This window comes from Pollachius pollachius (genome assembly GCF_949987615.1).
Source record: "Pollachius pollachius genome assembly, chromosome: 7".
NCBI classification, from domain to species: Eukaryota; Metazoa; Chordata; class Actinopteri; order Gadiformes; family Gadidae; genus Pollachius; species Pollachius pollachius.
Genome location: NC_136940.1, coordinates 21,831,482 through 21,855,953, shown reverse-complemented (window position 1 = coordinate 21,855,953; position 24,472 = coordinate 21,831,482). Strand labels below are relative to the sequence as shown.

The 24,472-nt window shown below is 46.0% G+C and overlaps 1 protein-coding gene across 1 annotated transcript in view; it reads left to right on the top strand.

Moving 5' to 3' along the window:
* Window positions 1-24,472, top strand: part of agbl4 (AGBL carboxypeptidase 4) — a gene marked incomplete at both ends in the record, with an annotated part of 247,957 nt that overhangs the window by 4,481 nt on the left and 219,004 nt on the right. The window contains one exon of the mRNA XM_079740054.1: window positions 14,282-14,406. Within this exon, the coding sequence (XP_079596180.1) occupies window positions 14,282-14,406 (125 nt within the window). The remainder of the gene's footprint in view (window positions 1-14,281; window positions 14,407-24,472) is intronic.

Sequence of the window (24,472 nt, the reverse complement as noted above, 5' to 3'; positions counted from 1 at the left end):
GCAGCACGACATTTAAGATACCCAAATTTGACTTTTTTGTTTTGTAGACAAGAGTGTCCAGATCCATCCTTCACAGACAATCTGACGCCTCCCCCATCTCAGCAGTCCAATGCATATTGTGGCTGACAGAAGGGGAATTGGAAAAGACTCAAATACTATGGGCGTATGCCGCATGTGTTGGCTGTGTGGTGCAGGCATGTATAATCCTTCAATTGCCTGGAATGGCCCTCAGTGACAGCGTGTCCATTTTACCTTTTCCAAAACGTAAATGTAGAACACAATATAATGGTGTTTTCAGAAAGAGCTTTCAGTCTTAACACATCATACACCCTGCACTGAACCTACAGGCAGGGGCATGTGTTCTTATTGAGCAGACATTTATTCTCCTCCTTTTCCCGAATGTTCAAACTTTATTCTTTGGATATCCGCATAATGAAACCGAATTGGTTTATTAGACAAGAATGGTTACGTCAACTGTTTATCAAGGGTGTAAAGAAGCTCATTTACATTTAGATTAGATGCCATTCACTTTCTTGTCAGCCCTATGCAGTTTGAGTCATGGTCACCTATATCTTTTCATAGGTGGTTCAACTTACTCGTGGAGTCATTCTCAGCTGCCAATAACTATTAATCGGGCCTCTAGTTGACAATAAGGGAATGTCCTTGCCCTTGGTGGCTCTGAATACCCAGAGTTGCTTCAAAGATCAACACCAAGCATTGTTGCAGACAGTAGAGTGCATAAAGTAGCGGTGTTCACTTTTTTTTTTAAAAGCTACAATATGCAAAACATATCTTATTCTTATTCAGGATACTTGGGATACTGTTGGTCACAGAAAATCATTGTAGGAAATTCTAATCTGGAAATAAAAAGCCAGAGTCTATTGTCATACATTGTGTCAAGGGACACAATATATAACGTGCAAATGATAAGCCGAATTGTAACTTGGGTATGAATTCAAATAATGGCGTTATCTCTCAGTCCTGGTTGGGTCAAAATGATATTGTTCTTTCTAAATTCTTTTGTGAATGGATCTGCCCTTGTGATGTGCGGCCTCACTGCAAAGCATTACGAGCCCTCTGTGTGTGTGCCGAGGATGACACTGGCGCCTGCGTTCTGTTTTACTGCTCCTCTGGACCATACACCACAAGTAATTAAGCAGCAATTGATTAGCTGGTCTTTTGTCTGCTGACAATGGCCTGCATGGTTAAAGGACCACTCCCCATCCCCTTCCCCTTGGGTGAGAGATGTTTAATGGGGTTCATTGATAAGCCTTTTCTACAGCACAACTTATAGACTAAATGAATTAACTGCAGCGTGAATTGACTGCATCTGCATCCGTGCAGTCAATTCATTCACAGAAGCACTTGGTAAGAGATGGAGGGGAGCTGACCGACTCTTTGTGGGGGATAGCTTCTATTAGGGCCTCAAGGTATGCTACTGTACTTTACTGTGCTCTTCGGTCTGAGGCCCAATTTCAACTTTCTTATACCACTGTTTTCCCGTCATCAAATCCACCTTTTCACTCTTGAAGACTGGGGAAATCGTCCTTAAAATAAGCAGATAATGTAAATGAATTGCTCGGTAATGCATATTAGGCCTGTATCGAAATCATCACTATTTTCTCAAATAATGTTATAGCTTTCCAACATCACATTATTTCAACTACATTAATACAACACACAGTAACAGCCTGTTGTACATTACAAATCTCACTCTTGAGTCCCTGTGGACAATGTTTGAATCCATTAAGCCATAGATATTAGTCCTTGATGGTTTGGTTTGATGCACTTTGTCTGTTTTCTTATCAGCTGTATTTTTATCAGGGTGACTGTGACTATGACTCATTCCATAATAAAATGGTTAAGATGTAATTTATTAATACAATATCATCAGTGGAAGATGAAGTAAAAATAATGTCTCTCTTAATGTCTGCTGATACTGTAGCATTCCCTCCAAACTGCATGTTTGTGCCCATGACATTAGAGTATTTGCGAGAGCATTCCACGGCTTTGCTTTGCTGATTCTGAAAATCGCCCAACAGTAATGATAACAGATGAATAATTGTTTCCCCCCCCCCCTATTGCCAAGAGAATGGAGAAATAGTCAAAAAATAAAAAGGCATCCAATAAAAAAAAAAACAATTCTAGTGAGAGATGACTAATGAGGATAAATGTAGCTTAAACAGCGGCGCTAGAAAATAGCTCCAATGTTTGTTGCTGATGAACGTTTAATTGTTGTTCTCTGCTCTTTCCATTACTAAGCAGTGCACCAAATCCATGCAGCCTTATCTTCCTCAAGAAATGTTTTGCCATTTTGCAATTGTGAGGCCCTTCTGAGGCATGGCTGATTGGAGTTAGAGCCGGAGAAAATTTCACAGAAAGAAAAAGAGAAGAGGGGGAGATATTGAGTGAGAGAGAGAGCGTATGTATGAAAGAGAGGGAGGGACAGAGTATGTATGAGAGAGAGAGAGAGAGAGAGAAAGTCGGGGAACAACAAGAGTGGACGGGCATGGCGGGGTTGGTGCAGCCTTTGTTGTCACAAGTTATTTGTATAATCTGAAATGCCAATGAATCAGGATAGTTGAGTGTCCATTGATTAAAGAAGAGGAACACATTGTAATCACCACACCAGCTGCTCAGAAGGAGTGGTGTGACGGACCTGCTCGCCTCGGAACAGAGCTTCTCGCTTTTGCATCATCTCTGATGTGCTCACGGTGGAGACCAACAGGTAATTAGAAATTAGTAAACGCACAAAATAAAACAGCACTGATGGATAAAAAGAAAATGGTAGGCTTTGTTTTTTTTGCCTTTGCTTTGACTCAAAACAAAAACCAGAATGAAGGGAACGTTTTGTCCACTAATCTCACCGCACCCGAACATGGCAATTAAAATAAAAACACTTTTTTTGCCACTCTGCCGTTTCCGTTACGTTCGGGTGAAGTCTACTTACCTCGGATAGATCTCGCTCTTTGTTTTTTTTTTGGGGGGGGGGGGTTTCTGCAAGAGAACATCCATTGGTCTGAGAGGGGGGGAGCCCGGCTGACGTCTGATGTATTGAGTGGCAATACCAGTCCCTTTGTCTCTCTTACGTGTCCTTGGCACCCGAGAAGCTTCACTGCCCAAATCACTAAATAGCCTCTTCAGTCTCTTTTCTCCTTTTCCTCCTCTGTTCTTCCTTTAAGACAGAAGCCGAGTAAGGAGATGAATTCAGGTTGTCTGGTGGTAGGGTGGTTGGGAGGGGGGGGGGGGGGGAGAGCGTTGGCAGGACTATTGTTATGATTTATTCTATTTATCGGTCATTTGTATCCATAAGTGATTAGTCTTTATTATGGAAGTGTTTTTCCTTATACTGGTTGTCTTTTCCCTCCGGCTTCGCAAGGCATATTTTATTCCTGTCTCTGCACCATTTCATGCTGTGTGAGCTGGGATGTGTTATATTGGTTTGACCCTGAGGGAAGCGTCACAATGTGGGGTTGGCTCTGCATACAGAGGCACGCCGTTCTCCCCAGCCTTTTTGCTTTGAGCCAGACTCATTTAAAACTACAAAGGACGGTCTTCAAGACATGGACTTTTAAACCCTCAAATGGTCAGCAACTTTTTACTGGATCAATAGCCCGCCACGGTGCCACGCCATGGTTCTGGGTTATTGTTTTTTTCCACGTGCATCTTCTTCCTCCTCATTTGCATGTCCAGGCAGGACAAACACCACCAAACGACGGTCCATCTGAGAGCCATAATATTTGCAGACAACATCCTTCTGGGTTTATCGCACGAGAACGTAGCGTTGTCCCAAAAGCATGACCATGAAGGGTGGTATCGGAGAGCCGTCCGTGAAATGCAGAGCAAATGCAGCAAAGCGATAATCCTGTCTGATATTCGCGCCTGTCAAACTAATCAGTTTGCGAGCACATGGGCTCGTTTGCTCTGGTCTGGGATGCCTCCTCTGCCAGGAAGCAGTTCAAACAGCCTCAATGTTTTGTAAGTTAATTGTTGATGGCGAAGATACAAGCCATGCATAAGGACCAGCTGGCTCCTCTTATTCTCAAAATGTCAACCAATACAAGCCCAAGATAACTGCATTTATTTGGGAAATTTGAATATAAACTGAGCGTAAGGAGTTGCAATGGGGATTTATAAAAGGTTTATGGGAAACATTTTTGGTTACAGGAAATAAGATGTAGCCTTAATGTGACTCAGGATCTAATCAACGGTTATATTGTCAATTATTTGTCAAGGAAAGATTTAATTTAAAAGAAATACCTTTTTACTTATGGTTTTTAGATTCGAGCCTTGGGCTGTTGTCTGTTCCGACAGACCAGGAAGCATATTCTTGAACATCAACAAGTTGATGGCTCTAGGCCAACATTTGGCAAGGTAAAAAACCCAAGACCAAAACAATATATTTTGTCTCCATAATTCTAGAATCTCCTAAGTGTAAATGACTGTGACAAGATTTCTGTGTTGCACGATTGGTGCTTGCACACGAGGCTTCAATGATGGAGTAATTCATTTCCAGGCAATACTGACGCCATAAACACAGTTTCAGAGCAGACGTGTCATTTTTCATCCCAGGCAAGGGGGTGCAGTTTGGGAAAATGGCGAGGATTTGTAACGCTTTACCAGTTCATGTTTTTTAAGCTGCCTGTGTTTATTCTGCTGATTTATTTAGAAAGCCTTTTTCTTCCAGATGAGCTTCATTGATGTGCCAGGGTATGTTTGATATCACAAATTCATGTACAGAATATGCTTATAAAGTGAAGGGTGAAATACTGACAGAAAACGGAACAGAGTACATTTTGGTCTGAATCCAAGCAACTGCTGTGATTACTGCCTGCAGTAACAACATTGAAATGCAATCCTCCGGTAGGCTTTCTCTTGAACAATTGGTACGGGTGATACTGAATACCTGTTGTATTTGGTAGTACTTTATAGTATTTTAGTATGTAATCGCAAGCGTTTGTAATGTAACATGTTGCAACAATGTGACAATATAATATCATTGTGCTTCAAAGCAATTTTAATGGTCGAACAGAAACTTCTCATCTTCAATAGACATAAGCACTGGACATTGGGCGCTTATGAGCTCCCATTAAACTAAAGCAGAGGCTAAGTTCAAATTGGTGTTTTAGCTTTAAATCCATTTTAAGCTAACTCACACAGACATATTTACTACATTCTTTATAACAGATATATGTGAATTGTATTAGATGAAGTGACTTATAATAACTGCAAGGCCGACCGAATGATACTGAACTCAGGGCTGTTCCACTCCCGTCTATTCTGGTTTATACTTGGACCTCAGGCTGTCTGGTAACCGGCTCTAACTTCATATGTTTCCAGGCAATTTATTGCCAGCTTCATTAAATGTTGCGCTTTTGGATCGATATCTGATCCATCAATCTGTTGACTTGGGTTACTATATCAGGCTTAGCAGGGCGGTCTAAACAGGTGCCTCTCCCGAGTACATTAAGCCCGCCCCCCACACACACACACACAAACACACACGCACACACACACACACACACACACACACACACACACACACACACACACACACACACACACACACACACACACACACACACTCACACACAGACACACACACACACACACATACACAGGCTCACACACACACACACACATAAGTACTCAGGCGCACACACACACGCACACACACACACACACACACACACACACACACACACACACACACACACACACACACACACAAATTTCCTGCTATCATTGCCTTAATAACAATCTACATGCACTACAATATCTAATCGACTTGACTAAAAACTTATCAACAATCATTTAATTTACCCTCCCCACATTAGGAACTCGGCTTATCCACAGCCTCCTTCTATATAAAGGAAGCTCCATGGGCTTCTCTCTATGGTGAATTATGTCTTTCAATCCAACTACCAAATGATGTCTCTTAATCTCCCTTATCCGATGGGGAAAAAAAGAGGGATTAGCTTGTCAAAGCATGGATTTGCCTTGATGGTATATTACAAAATAAATCGTGTTTTTATTTATATCTTGTGTGACTTTGTCGTCTATATTTTAGTGCTCTGTTGCTTAATTTACCTTAAGTAAATTGCACCGCGCTAGGGTACAGTGCCTGGCAGAATGATTGCACAAAAAAACCCATTTGATCTTCTGCCAATGCCTTTTGAATGGCATTCAGCACTGCCTTTTCCTGCTCTTTCATTTCCTTTTTTCCACTCACTCGCTGTAAAGCTGGCATTGCATTGACAGTAGCAGCACTTAGTGTAATTCCCCAGATTGAAAAGCTGTTGCACAATGAAAGATTTCCACTGTGACATTCCCAACAGTTAAAGAAGCACTGCAGGATTCGGAGACGTCGTCAATCCCGACGCGGACAACCCCCACGGTTCACCGCACTCTCTCTGTCGCCACGTTCATCCGTAAAATAAGGACAGTTCCGATTAGTGCAGACAGTGCCACAGCGACCGGGGAGGATAAATCCCGAAGAGGAAGCTATCGACAAACCTAATTACAACAGGGAGTCTGAAACATTGAGATGAGAGCGGGCCGTACTTCTTTATGACACATGTGGTCGTCTGCAGGTCAGAACACATTCGTCGCGGCGCCGGACGACCATAAAAGAACGGCGATGACGAAGAACCGTGCAAAGAAGAAGTCAGCCGGCAGGAGTTAATCCTCCTTTTGTTTTTCCTTCTTTTTTTGTTACGACTTTTTCGTTCCTTTTTTTTTTTTTTTTTTTGCTCTTTTGTGTCGCCGACCAGTTTGTTGTCGGCTAGTCATTTGGGCCCTCCCCTTTTTTGCGCATTCTCCCTGTGTTCCTGAACTCATTACAGAGCCATCAGCCCAAGGCGCCAGAGTGCGCACCCACAGGGAGCAATAACTGTAAATAAGCGTGACTGCAGGCTCACCGATAACATGCTAGCAGGATGATAACAGGGTCGTCTTAGCAGGCCTGTTGACCTTCTCCTTGCCTTGGGCTCGCCAAGGACCTCTCCACTCCTGCACTTTTATCTCAAATATCTGTCTCTCGCTCTCTCTCTCTGTCTCTGTCTCTCTTTCTCTCCCTCTCTCTCTCTGTCTCTCTTTCTCTCCCTCTCTCCCTCTCTCTCTCTCTCTCTCTCTGTCTCTCTCTCGGCTGGAGCTGCAGTGAAGATTACTCTTGAGAAAGAGCAGGACTGGGAGGAGGAGGGAGATAGGGAGTGCATGCAGGATAATAAAGAAAACGAAACAACAACAGAAAACAAAGAGACGGGGGCGCTCGGAGAGGAGACTGGAGAGCAGAGCAGAGAGCAGACCTGGGGAGATGTTCCTCTGTCAGTTCTCCTGTCATGTGTTCCTCTTTTCATCCACCGCCTGTGTAGACTTCCACATAATTAACTTGTTAAAAGATAACATAGAATTGGAACAAACTTGTATTTAGTGTTGGCAGGGGCCAACCACAACAACAACCACCACATCAAGACACAGAACATGCAGCACCGACGGCAAGATAACATGAGAAAAAGAGATGGTACAGTGTCCGGTTTCTGTTGTTGCCGGGGTTAGCCATCCAGTTAGCCCCCCTGCAGACGTGAGTCAACGCCGCCCCCCCCCACACCCCCACCCTCCCCTCATGCTAACGTGAAATAGCCTGACAGTTACGTGTCCAGAGCTGTGGGGCTGCAGCGCTGTCTGGACGAGATTGATAATACAATTAAGCTAGTTGCAGGAAGAATGCATCACTATGACCCATTACCACACCAGACCCTTCACATGGAGCATCCCGGCCCTGGCTCCAGGGGCCTTCTGGGGGAGGGAAGGCGGGGGAAACAATTATAAAAAAGGCCAGCTAGAAAATGTATTTCTCTTTAGGACGTGCAGGCAGGCCTGTACATCATCAGATATGTGTGGGCTGCCTACATATCTCTCAGCTGTCCCCGGGCCTTGCCTTCTTCATCTATAGCGAAAGCGAGGCGCTCGCTGGAGCAGAGACAGACTCATATTAGGTTCCCCACGCAGCCGCCCTCCCCCCTTGTTGTTGCTTATCCACACTGTGTGCTGTATATTGAGATTATTTTCAAGGCAATTTCCTGATAATGTGTCTGAGTATGCAATCATTCCTTGTGTGCCTGGCTCGATACGTTTCTTTCAGATATATTAAATGAGCTCCAGCAAGGAGCCTCGGCTGTAACGACGACCACTTTGCTGCACCCGTGGCTCTCCCCCCTGATGAGGTTTCCAAGGCATGTGCAGCAGCGGGTCAAACAAAAGCACTCTTATCTCGCCCGCCCCTGTGTTATCCACCGGCGCTAGACCGCTAGACATGCGCGGTAATCGATGCATTCCGTTTTGCGACCTGTTAGAGTTGCCTGGGAGAAAGTTGGAGGTGACCTTTTTAATCTGGCCTGCCGATGAAGTGATAAGGCATCAAGGGAGCAGGCGGGCTTTAAGAAGTCATGAGGCGGGAGATTGATGTTGCCTCTGTGACAACCTGCCTTTAGATGAGAGAGAGAGAGAGAGAGAGAGAGAGAGAGAGAGAGAGAGAGAGAGGGAGAGATGGAGAGAGAGAGAGAGAGAGGGAGAGAGAGAGAGAAAGAGGGAGAGAGGGAGAGAAATAGAGAGAGAGAGAGAGAGAGAGAGAGAGGGAGAGGGAGAGAGAGAGAGAGAGAGTGAGAGAGAGACGATTAGCTGCAGGTCTAAACTGAGACACCTTCACCATGGCTGCTGCTGCTAGCTGGAATCAATTCTCCCTTTATCAGTCCTCCTCTTCCTTGTCTAGGAATCCTCCTTGCACCGCAGAGCAGCCGGGGGGAAAACTGATGTGTTTTCCAATAATGAAATGGAGCACATAGCAAAAAGAAGTTTCAAAAGGTAGCTGTACAGTGGATGCAATGCGACCGTCTTCTTTAATCTGGAGCCTGGTGTTGTCCTAGTGAGCTACCCCCTGGCCCGTTGTTGTTGTTGTGCGTCCGTAACTTGTGTGTGTGTGTGTGTGTCTGCAAGTGTGTGTTTATAACTTGCGTAATGATTTTACATGACAGAGGCTATTTGGTTGGCGTCGAAAATTGATTTTCAGGCGTGGGTGCCGTCGGTAACCATTTTCTTGTGTCACACAACAGTAAACCGTTCTATTAAAATGAAACATTTTCCTCTGGATTCACATTGGGGCCATGGGTGTGTGACATGACAAAAAACCCTCCCGTCCCATACGAACAACGTGTTGCCAAAACAGCTTAGGATATAATGGACCCGCGCTCCCACGCTCCTGTCTAACATGGCTTGCAGCTGGCGGTACAAGCCAGCTCCACTCAGGGCCTTTAGGCCGGCAGACACGCGAGAAGCTAGCCCTGCTGGTGCTGTATGATGATCCATCTGCATGGCAGAAAGCATCCATCCAGCGCATAGCTACAGGCTGCAGGCCTGCCCATTGTGTGGGCTGAGCACTGTGACTGCTCCCTCTTGTACCTCTGTAATGGGATTACATTAGCCATGTTCTTCTGCTTTCTCTCTTGCTCTTCTCCCCTTCTCGCTCTTCCCCCCTATTGCCTCCTCTCTCTGTCTCTCTCTCTCTCTCTCTCTCTCTCTCTTTCTTTCTCTCTCCATCTCTCACTCTCCCTCCATTTCTGTTTCTCTCTCGCTCCATCTCTCATTCTCTCGCTCTTTTTCTCTCTTTCCATCTCTTTTTCTTTCACCCTCACTGGCTCACCCTCTCTAGCTCTCTGTCTCTCTCCATCACTCCCATTTGCATTGTCTCTGTCTCTCACTCTCTTGGTAATCAACATGTACATGTAGTCACTGTATATGATGGCTTCCCTTTGACATTGTGGTCAACGTCTAATAAGGCACATTGTATTCTCATTTATTCTCTCATTCTTATTCTCACTTATGTTTATGTTGATGGTGATTTAACAAAAAAAAGATGTGTTGCATAACTTGAGGGACAAAGATAAACTGAAAAAGGCAGTTTGGTTTCGACAGTTAAGTAAGAAGTGTCTGGAGATGCTGGGAGATGCTCATTTTGTTCAGCATTTTCATTATTTAATTCTTTTCCAGAGGAAGAGCGTCTTTCTTCGCTGCCTCATCAGTAGGGATAAGCTGTTAATTTAAGCCAATTTGTAAATTTCCTGAAAGCTAAGTTTCTTTCAAGGACAAAGAATATTACTTAGCATAATATTTTGAGTACACCGGCACTGAAGAAGGCAGCATTAATGCACACACTTTTGAGAGATTTTTCCAAGACAAGGATCAGCCTTTGTATGGGTGTTGATATAATTTAGCAGCCCAAATGAAGGGAGTCTAGTGTGAAAGCAGTGAGCAAAATCCCTCACTGCTTTAAAACATGATTAACACTAATGGTCACTATTTTCTTTTTATCTATCGCATCTTAAATCCCTTGTATTGGGATTACAGCGAGACCATCCTTTGACCATTCCGTGCCAGTCAGACGCTAGACTCTATGGTATGGAATAAAAGAGGGCTCATGCTAATGTGCTGGAATCCGTCATCTTCATCATGCTATTCCACAGACTGAACATTACAACCTTGAGGCTGAAGCCATATCTCACTTCAGGCCCCGCGGCGCCAGTTTCTATAACACAGCTGCCCACGGCTGTTAGCTTCTCTGCTGGGGCAGTGTTCATCATGACAGAAAGACAGACAACCATTAAGCCTCCTGTTGCACCTGCCTATATCCATGTGCCCTTTTGGACTATTTTTCTTATTGCAAAAAAAGTTGCTTTTCTCCTCGGGTTAAGGAGAATTATCACTGAATTAATTACATTCATTAACCATGTTACAGGTTATTGCAGCATTAGCAACAGCAGTACAGGGTAAGCTCCTTGGCTTGTGTGGCTAGTGACATCGACTGGCACCAATTTAAGCCTATCAGAATTGGCAATCCCCTACCAAGGTTTTGAATGTCCTTGTGGTACGGTTTTAGTATTTAGGGGTGCTCTTTGAGAACGGTAATTATGTTTTAATAATTTATGTCTTATCATTTATTTTGTATAATCATTGTGTGCTCAGTCTGTCTTCATCATTGCAATCTCCAAGTCATTATTTGCGTCTTTGTTCAGTTTTTTTTGGGGAGTTGGGAAGTTAAAGACAAAATGATTCATTTAGTATGAAGAAATACGTTTGCTGTAAAAAAAAACAAATGCTAATTATTATCACGGTTTGAATAATAAGCCCTGTTTGTTTTTTTGTTCGGTCTGGGTATCTTTAATGTTGTTATTAGCCAACCACCAATCATACACCGATAATATAACCCCAGCATTTCTCTAACTGCAAATAAAACCATGTCCCTGGGAGAGACAGATTCATGAGCTTTAAGATACCTGCGCTCAGCATTAAGCTTTAATTTAAGATGTATGTTTGCTTTAGCGAGGCTGGGAGACTCCTAATAAAGAAATATCGCGCTCCACTGATTTGCAACAAAGCCCTCAAATGCCTTAAATCATAACGGAAATTCCTACGGAGGTGGCATTAAATACCGCTACGTTTCCCACAACACGTCTATTGGGGCTTTGACCTTTCGCAAGGCCTTCATCAAGGTTACGGTGTTAAATATGTTAACGGCTGATATTTTGCCACAAGGGATGATTGATTCCCTGACATGCATCTAGTGCTGGTGGAGCAGCTGGTGCTCCGTGAGCGGCGCTATCTCATCTCTCACTCAATGCTAGCCGCAGCTGGGGCCGGTTCAGCGTCTGGCCTGGGCCGGGCCTTTATTTGCTTTCAATGGCTCTGGATTGTACCGCCAGCCAGCCAGCCCATTCCCTGTTTGCCTGTCCGCCCGTCCGCCTGCCTGCCTGCCTGCCTGCCTGCCACCGCGCAGCCAGCCAGCTACTTTGTGTGCCTGTCTGTGTACCATGTGAGCGTGTTGATAAGTATGCATGATTGTTTAACAGATGTGTCTTTGATATTTTTTTCTTGCTTTCATTCAGTGTTTCCACAGAACACTGCCAAGTGCACCCACATGCAGAGTTCTACAAGAGTGGCTTTGCTTGGGAAGGCTCATGAATATAGACTAGAGGTAGCTGGGTCATAGATTTTATTTTGCTCCCCCCCCATTACATTAGCCGCTTAGAGGAGAGGAAGTGGAGGAAGGAAGGACGGAAGGAGACGAACATGAAGGAAGCATGTTTGGTTGTTATCGAAGTCCCGCGTGCGCAAGTATATGCTAGATATGTATTGTGTGCACACCAACACGTAGACATACAAGCACACACACACACACACAAACACACACACACACACACACACGCACACACACACACACACACACAAACACACACACACACAACCACACACACTCACCCCCTGTTCCGCCCAACATGGTGGATCTTTAGTAGTAAAGGTCATTCATCAACCTTTGCCACTGGGTCTGCTCAAACGGAGAGCGCCTCGCCTCTGTGTCCCCCTGTCTAGAGCTCTGGAGGTATTCGTCGATCTCTCCGCCAGCTGTTGCTCTCCTAATGTCCTTTAGGTGGGCTGGAACGACTTATCTTAAAGTCCACACACCAGCGTGGGAATGAATTGTTGCGGTGGCATTTTCATCCCCGGCTCTCCCCCCGCGTCTCCTAATCAGTCAGAGTGGCGGACTGCTGAGAAGGATTCCATCTCGCCATCAGCGGGCTGGAATGAGACGCCACTCGCCATTAGCGCCGGCGACATGAGCGCATTTAGCCGAAGGGATTCTAATGTAAACACAATCCCCAGGCCCTAGCACAACACGCATGTTTGTGTATGGGCTACTTATGTTTCGTAGAATAGACTGCATATACCTGCGTGTGCGTGTGTTTGTGTGTGTGTGTGTGCTGAATGTAAATGAGATGAAGATCTTTGATGGAAACTGTGTTGTAGTCTATTCCAGGGATCTGGGTAATACATGTATTCTTATGAGCAGCAAGTAGCTTGATGCCACTTCTGTGGGCAGCTTCAATTGTGAAGAACACAGCATGGCATTGTGTGTGTGTGTGTGTGTGTGTGTGTGTGTGTGTGTGCATGTGTGTGTGTGTGTGTGTGTGTGTGCAGGAGGATGGGGGGTGCCTGGTGGATTAAGTCCCTCAGATGGCAGAAGGAGAGGAATCTGCTCTGACAGTGTGGTGGTTAGCCCATCTGTCTATAATTAGCTGTGTGCTTGTGTGTGTGCGTGTTGTTTATGTGTGTATGTATCTATTGTATGTGTGAAAAGGAAAAGTGCCTGAGAGAGAGTTTATTTGCGTGTATGTAAGTATCTGCGCATATGTGTGTGTGTGTGTGTGTGTTTGTGTCTGTGTGTGTGTCTGTGTTTGTGTACTCTGCGTTTGTGTACTCTGCCACCTGTCACTAGGTGGACAACACTCGGTCCGGACAACGTTAAGAGATGCTGCTGAGCTGTTTGTCTTTTTGCCTGCCACTGTAAACTCCTCATGCAGAAGGGGAAAAATATGTACTTGAAAAGAGCTGAATGCAATATCTAGGCAAAAGTAATTGCCTAAGTATGCAGTAATAATTCATTATTTTGGCTGTTTTCCTCTTACGCCACCGCGAAGAGGCCTTTCTTCATCTCCGATCCTTCGCCGTCATTCAAACTATCACTAATTGCACGACTGCACACGTCTGGATAGAAATCAGAAGAAACACAAAGCTTGTGGCGTAATCCTCTACCTCCAAGTCATCTCAGAGACAGCGAGGATTCTTGGAAGCAGGGGAGACTGTTCCCATTGGATTAATTAGGACTTGGCACATCAGCTGAATATATCCACATTATCAAATATGGAAGTACTGTTCTGTCATTCTGTGGGGGCCCGTACAGCTGTGTTCCCCTACAGGCAATACACAGAGAGATAGGACAGCGCCTGGTAATAACCGCCAGGGGCTTAACGCGACTTGACATCTCAATATGTGCTATTTTGTGTAAAGTTTGTTATAGAGTAGCTGTCTAATTACATTTATTCTTATTTTTGCATTAGTCCAAAAAGTGTACATTTGAAAAAAGACAGTGAATTTGGATAGAGGTCATTAAGGACCTGGTATCTTGCTCAGAGATGTCGACAGGTAGGGTGCGGCAATGGGGATTTAACCAAGCACCTCTCTGCCGGGAGTCCAGTACCTTAGCAGGCTTGCTTCATTACTGTCCCGCGTCCAAATCTCTAGTAAAATACTTAACACATTCCTGAAATGTAGAAAGCAGCAGTGCCGGTGGCATGAATGTTATTGTAACCCCCTGAAGATGCCCTGAAGATGCCCCTGCAGTTCTACCCACAGCTGTTGCCTGGCACTAACGTTGCTTCCCTCTACCCTGCAGGTAACCTTGGCCGAGTCGACTACATCAGTGAGTTTGAGTTCGACCTTTTTATCCGCCCTGACACCTGCAACCCACGCTTCAGAGTCTGGTTCAACTTCACCGTGGAGAACGTCCGCGAGACACAGGTCAGCCGCCTCTCATGGCATTCACAATTCTCCCTGCAAAGGATGAGTAGTTCAATGAGAAAACAACTATGTATGTTGTATATATTTTGGATCCGATATGGATCGTAATTAGCTGTATCCACGTGCACATACATATCTGCTCAGAATTCTGTGTGTATTTCCCCCCCCCCCATTAATCTTCTTAATCCATAACCAATATTATTTGACACTTGTGTGTTCTGTGGTTTTCTTAATGTTAGTTTAATGTCATTTTAATGTCATGTTAATTTACCATACAATCCTAGTATGTAAATGTGCTTATTACAGTGAGGTAAATTAATCATAAAGGTGCCATGAGGGATTTTTTATGTTGTTGTCAATATGTACTGCCTCATAAGATTTCGCAAGCTATATTGATGTGTTAGGCTCTTTCATCCATGACAATATCAATACGACATCATTGTTTCTTCCCCAAAGTCAAGAAAATGTTGTCCACAACATTCAATCAAGAAAGCACATAATTTCCCCCTTGAAAAGAAACAGTTCTTATCTACAACCTCGGTCTCTGTGCTGGCTTCTGCCTCATGCCGGCTTAGATCCCTGTGATTGGCCCGGGGAGCTAGTCACATGCCACAGAGATACTGTTTGCGTGGGAACAGTGGGTGTGGCCAATCAGGGGGGGCTGGGGCGGGGGCTATTGAGTTTTATCCACCCTGATTGTATCACTGTCTTCTCTGGCCATTCTGTCATCCGGGTGCCATTCACAGAGGGGATGAGGATAAAAAACTGCGTCTATTAGTGTTTCAGTACATCTCATGCAAGCTGGGTGAAAAGACAGATAGGCAAAGTGTGATAGTGGACACACACGCGACGATGTGAGTGAGAAACAAGCACACGCTACGGTGAGGGATGAGGAGGATGAGAACGGACAGGGTGTGGATGTATGCACGGCATGCTGTTGTTGCTGTCTCCTGCAGTGGACCCAGCCCCACGCCTGGCCTGAGCTATCAGGGCTATCGGCCCATCTCCCTGCAGTGCTGTAGTCAGCACTAATCACATTTTATGGCTCCGAGATGAATGGGAGTCCTCAGCTAGGAGCCGGATCGATCCTGAGGCCAGATAAACCAGCAGCAGCAGCCTGCAGTCTGGGCCAACAGGATATTTGCTGTTGTGGCAAAAGAAGGCGGGCGGGCGGGCGGGTGAGGGAGAGAGAGAGAGGGAGAGAGATAGAGAGAAAGAATGAGAGAGAGACGGATGGAAAGACAGTGAGAGAGATAGAGAGAGCGAGTGAGTGAGAGAGTGATGGGAAAGAGAGTGTGCAAGCTTCGAAAACAGTGAGGGAGAGGGATGTAAGAGACAATAAGGACAAACAAAAGGATGAAGCGATAACTGTGTGCACACACTCGGACACAATATGTGCCGCGGCCTGCACAAGGGCAACCCTACAGGTGACAATAACAGGTGGAAAGCCATTTTCATCGCACGCTCCTGAGTTCCCTGCAAAGGCTCTCATAGGCTCTTTTCTTATTTCTATTGCGTATCGGTCCAATTTCCTTCTCCAAAGAGCCTTTGTGTGAATTTAATCTACTCCAGGGGGTCTGGAGAACTGCAGCCCGGGCATGTTTGTGTTGCTGTGTTTTTCCGGATAGGGGGGTATTATTCTGTATATACAGTTATGTATATATGCAATAAATGGCCGCGTGTTCGCTCAGCTGTGAATCTCGTTTTTACGCGCCTCCAGTCCGTGACGCCGTTACCATGGAGAAACACAACGCACAATGTATAATAGGGAAATAAATAAGGGAATAATGGCATGGGTAAATAAAGCAACTAAGTGCAGCTATGTAGGGAAAGGCTGCGCTATAGAGATATCAGCAGGTTTCTGGGGAAAACTGGGCTGTTGAAGTGTTTCATCCAGCTAAGCCTTGCTAACTCTCAGCCCGAGCCTGGGGAATGGGGGAACTGTAAAAAGCCTGTGATATTGGAAGTGAGATGGCCATTTTGAAGGAATGTAAGCTGGTGAAACAGATTTGGTCTGCCTCAATCAGCTTAGCAGCTTTGTGGAAATTGGCTTCACCGTAGCGGCAGTTATGATGGATGGCCGGACGGATGGATGGATGTCTCTCCCCTGTTTTTTTTTTTGCCTGTCTTTCATTTTTTTTGTGTGTGTTCCCCAAACCACTCACTCACCTCAAAGCCCATCTGTCCCCCGGTGTGGCGGGAGCGACGCTGGTTAATTAGGTTGCGGCGGTTGGCACCATGTGACGCAACATGACGTCCGTCCGCAGCGCTCTCGGTCGGGGGGGTTTCAGGGCCCCGGCTCCGGGCTGGAGCGCGAGCGGGAAGTGGTTTCGTGCATTGTGGAACGGCGGTGTCATTGTGGATTTGTTCTTTGTAAAGTTCAGTCGGATACGGCTGTAGGTTAATGTGTTATGATTAAGTTTTGATAGAGCATTAGGGAGGATAATTCAACTCTGTCCTTTTTCGCGGTTTGACTTGATTAACGGCGGAGTGAGGCTGTGCGAGCATTTTAATTAAAGGTGACAGAGGTCAAAAGTCACCAAGGAGCCATGTATTGCCTCTGGGTATGGATTTCGCAGGTGGACTTGTTTTGTCTAAAATTCGAATTGTTCCTTTTTGTTCAGCCAAGAATGTATTTCGTTTTTATCCTTTTTGAATGTTTTGGATTAATATAGTCTACCCAGACCACTCAAGCTCAGTTCCGGCCAAATAGCTTGCTGCCACTTTCACTCTTTGATTCCCAACTACGTTGTTACCTTTGACCAGTGGTCTAGTTTTCAGAGCTGCACAAAGTATCATTAGAAATAGTCATTGCAATGATCATTAGGACCGTCTCCAACGTGAAACCATTGGAAATGTTTCCAGCAGAGGTGCATTCACGCAAAGTCAGTTAAACGTATTTCCTCTCAGGAGTGTTTCATTTGCTCTCACAGAGCTCCCGAGCTACTAATGTTAAAAAGGCTAATGCTGACTGGGCCATTGATTTGTAAACAAGCAGTTCACTTTACTACAATGGTAAAAGGATGCTTTCCTTTACACCATCTCGTTAATCTGCTCCCTTTCACGAAAGAAACAGACTTTTTTGTTCCCTTCCGTTTGCCACAATGTTCACCAACATCCTACATGCTACATGCTACATGCTACTTGCCACATGCTACTACACCGGTCTTACTCACCCAGCTCACTCACTGTCACACACGCATCTCCCAGTGATTCCACCGTGGCCGGGTGGTTGTGGTCGTGGGGGGGGGTTGGAGAGGGGGTCTGCCTGAAGCGTGACGGCGCGTTGCATGGTGTCGTGTGGCGCGCGGTGCGCGCGGTGGCGTGGTGGTGTTGTGCCGCGGGGGCGTGCTGCTCTACGCCCGGGTGCGTGAAGGACACGACAGTGAGCTATTATCATAGGGGGCCTTCGGGGAGCCATTCTTAGAAGACAAGGCAGTAAAACCTCACACCGAGCACCTTCAAACTCCGCCGTCTTACCGCAGGGGTGATTTGCAAGCTTCACTTGTCCAAGGAAAGCACAATGCGGGGCAGTTACTCTCTGTAATAGGGGGAGAGGACGAGCGAGCGGGCAGAATGGCCCGTGTGGCGCCTTGAATCCCTAAAGGGGTATCCTCGCTTTGGCACAGCCAACTCACCTATTGAAATTCATTGGCAGCAGTGTTATGTAATCTGTCGTGAGGGATAGGTTGGATGGCACATTAAGTTAAACATTAAAATGAGGATGTTAAATCTCTGTCTGGCAGCCATTATGCCACGGTGACGCTAATCAACCGGTGCCACTTTATTTATGCGCCCCAGCATTCTGTATGGAATATGATTAGGCTAGGGCAAGGGCTTTTATAAATGAGTCCATTATATGACGCAAATATAGCGTGTCACAATGTCTAATTGCGCTTTAAAAGGCCTTCAAACGTCATCTTTGCCGTGATGCTTTTCCAAATGTCTAATTTACATATTGAACTTGAAGCGGTTGGATATTTTTCTTGTCTAGTTTTAATGCATGGAGATGAGCATTTATAAGAAACAGCTGAAGTAAAACACTGAAGAGGACAAGACGATGAATTAAACACAGATTGACTGATCGGATCGCAGAAGAAAGACACGGCTATAAAGCCCTTTGAAGTCCATGACTTGTCCGAAAAGCAGGGTATTGGATCCGCATCGATTCTGCCCTTTTTTTTTTTTATTCCAGAGGAGAGAAAAAGAAAAAAAAGGAAACCGACGCGGGGAGGGAAGTTATTAGAAGAGGAGCGGGCGCGGTCCTCTTTACAGGAAATGACTCATTTGTGTAGGCAACGCATGTCCGTTGCCTCCCCGCCCAGCCCAGCCCTCTGGTGAAGTGTCTTGACTGCACTTCTCGGAAGGCAGCCGCACGTTGCACTGCGTACCGTCAGCGCTGGGCTGGCGTCACTGTCAGACCTCTCCCTGCTGACTGCTTCCTGCTGCCTGCTTCCTGCTGCCTGCTGCCTGCTGCCTGCTGCCTGCTGCCTGCTCCCTGCTCCCTGCTGCCTGCTCCCTGCTCCCTGCTGCCTGCTCCCTGCTCCCTGCTGCCTGCTGCCTGCTCCCTGCTCCCTGCTCCCTGCTCCCTGCTCCCTGCTGCCTGCTCCCTGCTGCCTGCTCCCTGCTCCCTGCTGCCTGCTCCCTGCTCCCTGCTGCCTGCTCCCTGCTCCCTGCTGCCTGCTGCCTGCTCCCTGCTCCCTGCTCCCTGCTCCCTGCTCCCTGCTGCCTGCTCCCTGCTGCCTGCTCCCTGCTCCCTGCTGCCTGCTGCCTGCTCCCTGCTCCCTGCTCCCTGCTCCCTGCTGCCTGCTCCCTGCTCCCTGCTCCCTGCTGCCTGCTCCCTGCTGCCTGCTCCCTGCTGCCTGCTGCCTGCTCCCTGCTGCCTGCTCCCTGCTGCCTGCTCCCTGCTCCCTGCTCCCTGCTCCCTGCTGCCTGCTCCCTGCTGCCTGCTCCCTGCTCCCTGCTGCCTGCTCCCTGCGCTGCATAATGGAGGCTCTTATCAGAGCGGGCTGCTCCGTCGGTCCTGGACAATGTCCCGGGCGAAGGGAAGCCGTCCGGTGCCGTATCTGACTCGCCTCACTCTCCTCCTTCCCTTTTTTATTTATTTTTACACACACCGTCATTTCACCCGCCTTTTTTTTTTCTCTCCGTGACACCGGGGAATCATCTTTGACGGGAGACCATAGGTGTAGACGTGGACCACGCCACCCACTCCCATCCCAGCCCCCCCCCCACTCTGCCCCGCCCGGTGTCTTATTAAATCCGTCTCCCCCCCATCCGCCCTCTTTCCCTCTCCTCCTCCTCCTCCTCCTCCTCCTCCTCCTCCTCCCTCGTCTCCCTGCTGCCATGTCCTCTGGTGATCCAGAGGAGGGTGAGTGGCACTGCTAGTGTGACCGCCAGTGCCAACGTCTGACAGCCCGGGCGGGGGGCTGATCCTAGCTGGAGTGGCGTCGCGAGGCCGGGTGCGGGGGGGATGAGCTGCTGTCAACTGACCGCTGCCGCCGCTGGTGGTGGTTGTGGTGGTGGTGGTGGTGGTGGGATGGGCGGGGTTGTAGGACTACACTTTGACGGAGGTGTTACCGGGTCTCCACTTCAACCCGTAGACACGCATGGCGTCGACAGTTTGTCGTTGCGCTGCATGTCTTCGAGGACTTTGTGCGTGGGCTATTTGCTTTTGCGTCTTCCTCTCTGCCTCTGTCCCGTGCTCAATGTGCACGGGACGCCAGCCGAGGAGTCAGAGCCTGTTCTCTTTCACAATCTCCCAGGGTTTCCCTGTTGCCCAAAAGAGAGATTGTCGTTTTCACTTCAAGCTGTGGAAAAAAGAAACATTCAAGGCCCATAAAAGTTTGGCATTTTAGTTTAAAACCACAGCAGGAGGAAGTGTCAAAAAGACATGAGCTTCATTTTTGAAAGACACACAAGTTGTGAGACAGCTGTGTCAGGGGGCAGAGAGTATCTCGTGACCTTGTTCTGTTAGGTCGACGCGGAGCATCCCTCTTCTCCGTCAAAAGCAGATGCTCCCCAGATTGCTCGGTAATGACACGGACAAAAGGAAATGACGACGGCACACAATGCATTTTTAAACTGTTCTCTGATAGCAAAATGAGTTTTCCCTGGGTTATCTCCGCTGACGCAAGGTTCCTTATCACAATCCACTGCCTTATTTTTAGCTGTATTCACTTTGAAAGGAGAAAGGAGGCACGAGGCCTAAGGGCATGTTTTGAAATAAAGCAGACAGAGTGTTTTTATATTAATCTCATTGGCTCGTCTTTATTAAAAGAGTGAAGGCTTCCATACAGCTCTCAGCTGTGTGGTTTCTTCAGCAGGTGTACCGCTTAGGTACACAGGCGCTTCACTTATAACGTTGACTTAATCCTTATGTCTTCACTTGCAGAATGGTTCCATCCATATTAGTTCCACATTGTTCTCTGTTGATATATCCGCGCGTTTTGCAGGATATTTTATTACTTAGCGATCAATGTAGAGTCAGGACACAGAAAAATCTATGGAACTCGATATCCATTACTTTTTTTTTTTTTTTTATTATCCTGCGGTCGAAACCCGTGCGGCCGTCGGAGATGTGATCTGATGCCTCGCGGCTGAGCTCAGACGTGTGCTCAGCGGGTCATGAAACAAACCGTGTGTCTCACCGGCCTCGTCCGCCACGGCGAGATGGATGTGTTGATGTGTGTCTGCTCATCAGCGCGACGTATGCATCAGTGGTCCGTCCATACCGCTGCCCAGTGTGTGTGAGGCTGCCAACGCCCATCCCCCCCCCCACGCTCTGACTCCGCTCCTCTTCACAGAACGTTACATCTGTGGCCCGGGCTCTGCACACACATCGGAGATTAGATTGGATGGATGTATAAATACACATACATTTACCAGTACACTGATACGCACACACACACACACACAGGCGCTCTGGTACATATGCATGGGAAACATGCACACACACACAAACACCTAGTTCACACAGAGCCAATCAATGAAGATAAGAACACAATCACATGGGATGAGCACACACAGGCTCAAATGTACTCACGATTTCAACCAAACCTGCATTTTTGCAAATGAAAGTGAAGGCATTTTCATAAGGATATTTCATTCAAGTGCTGCCTCTACTACTACTACTACTACTATCACTACTACCTAACTGTAAAATGCATTGCAGATAATTACGAGCAGTTGAACAAGGGGTGGGAATGCATAAGCTTCGGCTTCCTCTCACTCCTTTTCGGACACAGACACTACATTTATTTAATAAATATTGTTTATGACAATTTATAATTATTGTTGTTTTGTGTTATGTGTATTTGTATGATGTGTCATACTTGCTTTTCTTATTGATGTACTTTTTTTGTTCAAAATAAAGACGAAATGAAATGAAATTAACTACTACTAATACTACTACTACTACTGCTACTACTACTACTACTATTTCCACTACTACTACTACTTTTTGTTCGAAATAAAGACGAAATGAAATGAAATGAACTACTACTACTACTACTACTACTACTACTACTACTTAAAACCATTATCATAATCTCAGATTGCTGAGAGTAAGTCGATCACTCGCCCCAAGTAACATTCTTGCTCAAAGATAAAGCTGATTACATTTTTGTTATGCCGCAGTCCGGCCGCGTGAGAGGACGCTTGCCGCGTCATGACGCGGATCGTCCTTTCAGCCGCCATAATGAACACAGATCGCTCAGCGGACGGAAGGCCTCTGCAATCTGCGGGGCCACAAATGAAACAACTGCCGTTCTAATCAAATGGTCTTTTCATGCCAGGCCGGCCCTCTACTGGGACGCCATTCATTTCCACACTCGCACAATTGTGGGTTTGGGAGGGGAGGGGGAGTAGGGGACGAGGGAGGGAATGAAAATGTTATAATTAGGTTATTGTTTAAGGTGTCACCGTTGTGTGTGCAGATGTGTATAAGTGCATGGGATCAAGGGTGAATGTGTGTTTGTTTGTTTTGATTTTGGTTGTGTGTCCATGTGTAAGTGTACTCACACATTTACATGATGTTTTTTTTGTTCTAGGTCTGTGGGTGTGTTTGTTTGTGTGTGTGTGTGTGTGTGTGTGTGTGTGTGTGTGTGTGTGTGTGTGTGTGTGTGTGTGTGTGGGTGCTTTTGTTTGCTTTGGTTTTGGTTGTGTTTCTATTGGAAAGTGTATTCAAACATTTACATGATGTGTTTATAATTGTTGTTCATGTGCATGTGTGTGTGTGTGTGTGTGTGTGTTTGCATTTGTGTGTGTGTGTGTGTGTGTGTATGTGTGTGTGTATGTCGATGGCTTGCCGTGTTAGGCTGGGGGCATGAGGGGCCTCCATTGGTGTTTGTGTTTGTAGTACTTTCTTGGAAAAGGGGAATCTTCCCTGGCATCATGTTGTCTGTGTTTAGATAGCAATTGGGGGACTGGGTCCAAACATTGCAAAATAAGTACACAAACCATCACACACACACACACACACACACACACACACACACACACACACACACACACACAAACAAAGACACAAAGACACACACATACTCATTCAGCTAATTATGCCAACTAGCGGCCTGGGAGAACACATTCTCTGTATTCTGTATTTAGGAAACAGCAAGGAGCTTTGAAGGAGAGGCGCGGCGCCTCCTTTGATGCGGCTTTTGTTTTGTGTTTGTGTGGTTTAATAATTTAATCAAGCCAAACGTCCTCCTTCTCCGTGTAACTGTATGTTGGCGGAGGCTAATTACTCTGCAGATTGTTCTCCTGGTGCCGGAGATGGGAGTGTAGATCCAGTGGGGGGCCCGTGCTGATGGCTGTAATTTAGCAGTGTGCTGATGGGCTAAGCTGTCTGTCGGCTGCTGTTTTATTGTTGTGGGAGGCTGCTGACGAGCTGCTATTCTAATACCGACGCACGCCGACGGCCAGCCGGCCCCGTAGTGGTCCGTCGGTGCCCCAGGGCTAACCTACACCACGCCGGCCGGCCCGAAACCAAGGGAGTCATGTTTAAATCCGGGAGAGAATGTTCCCACCCGGCTAAACCCTCTGGAAGGCTTTAGTCAAGCTGGAGAGTTTATGGTAGTTTCAGCTAGCATAACTCTCCAGGTTGTCAACATTTCAGCCTGGGGGCAAATAAGATGCTAAAGTTGTAAATAAACGGATTAATTAGATCATATAGATCTGTCCTCTTACAATCAAACTATATATCTTTCGGAATATTTGTGCATGAATCTATTGTTTTGTTGACATTGACATTGATGTCAATATCAATGTATTGTTATATTTGTATGTTTTGTGGCGAGTGGATTCTTTTTTCTTTTTTTGGGGGGGGGTTTTGGTAGCTGCTGTGAAGTACGATTTCGGTTTATCTAAATGAAAGTAGTAAAGCACTGAAGGCGATAATTTAATTCCTCCCTGGTTTTAATAATGCAGTGAGTCACTGCATTCAAAACTAAAAGTTGTCAAAATAAACGTAATTGCCTTTGAAACACGGCTTTGATCTCATTCACACCATTTTGGAGGAGGACCTTTGTGTTGTTATATTGCCTTTTTCCAAATTCAATGACCCATCAATTTTGGGAGAAGCGATTTAGTAATTGTGTAATAAGATCCGGTTTGGATAGAAGCTAAAAACCCCTTCAGCCAATTTCACTTAATTGATATAACTACTCTGTGTAGGTAACGTTAGATTATTGAACTTGTTATTTCTGCTACTGCTCGCCTTGCCAAGCCTTAAACTGCTGAGCGGAATCTTATCTCATGTGAGCCCATGTTTGTTTTCTTCGCTCCTGGCACTATTTTGCTCTGCTTTGAAGTAACCAAATTAACAGGCTGCATAGATTATCACTTACCAGACCCTGATAGACTTATAGTTTCACCATACCGAAGGATGCTCATGTGATAAAAATGTATGCCTTCTTGATATTATAGGGTTAGGGTTAGGGTTAAATAACATGGCATGTTATTTATGTCTTCTTATATAAATACAATCAAATACCAACACAAATATGTATTTCATTCAAAGTTGTGTTCACAATCTCGATTTGGATTATTGGACATAAGAGGTTTT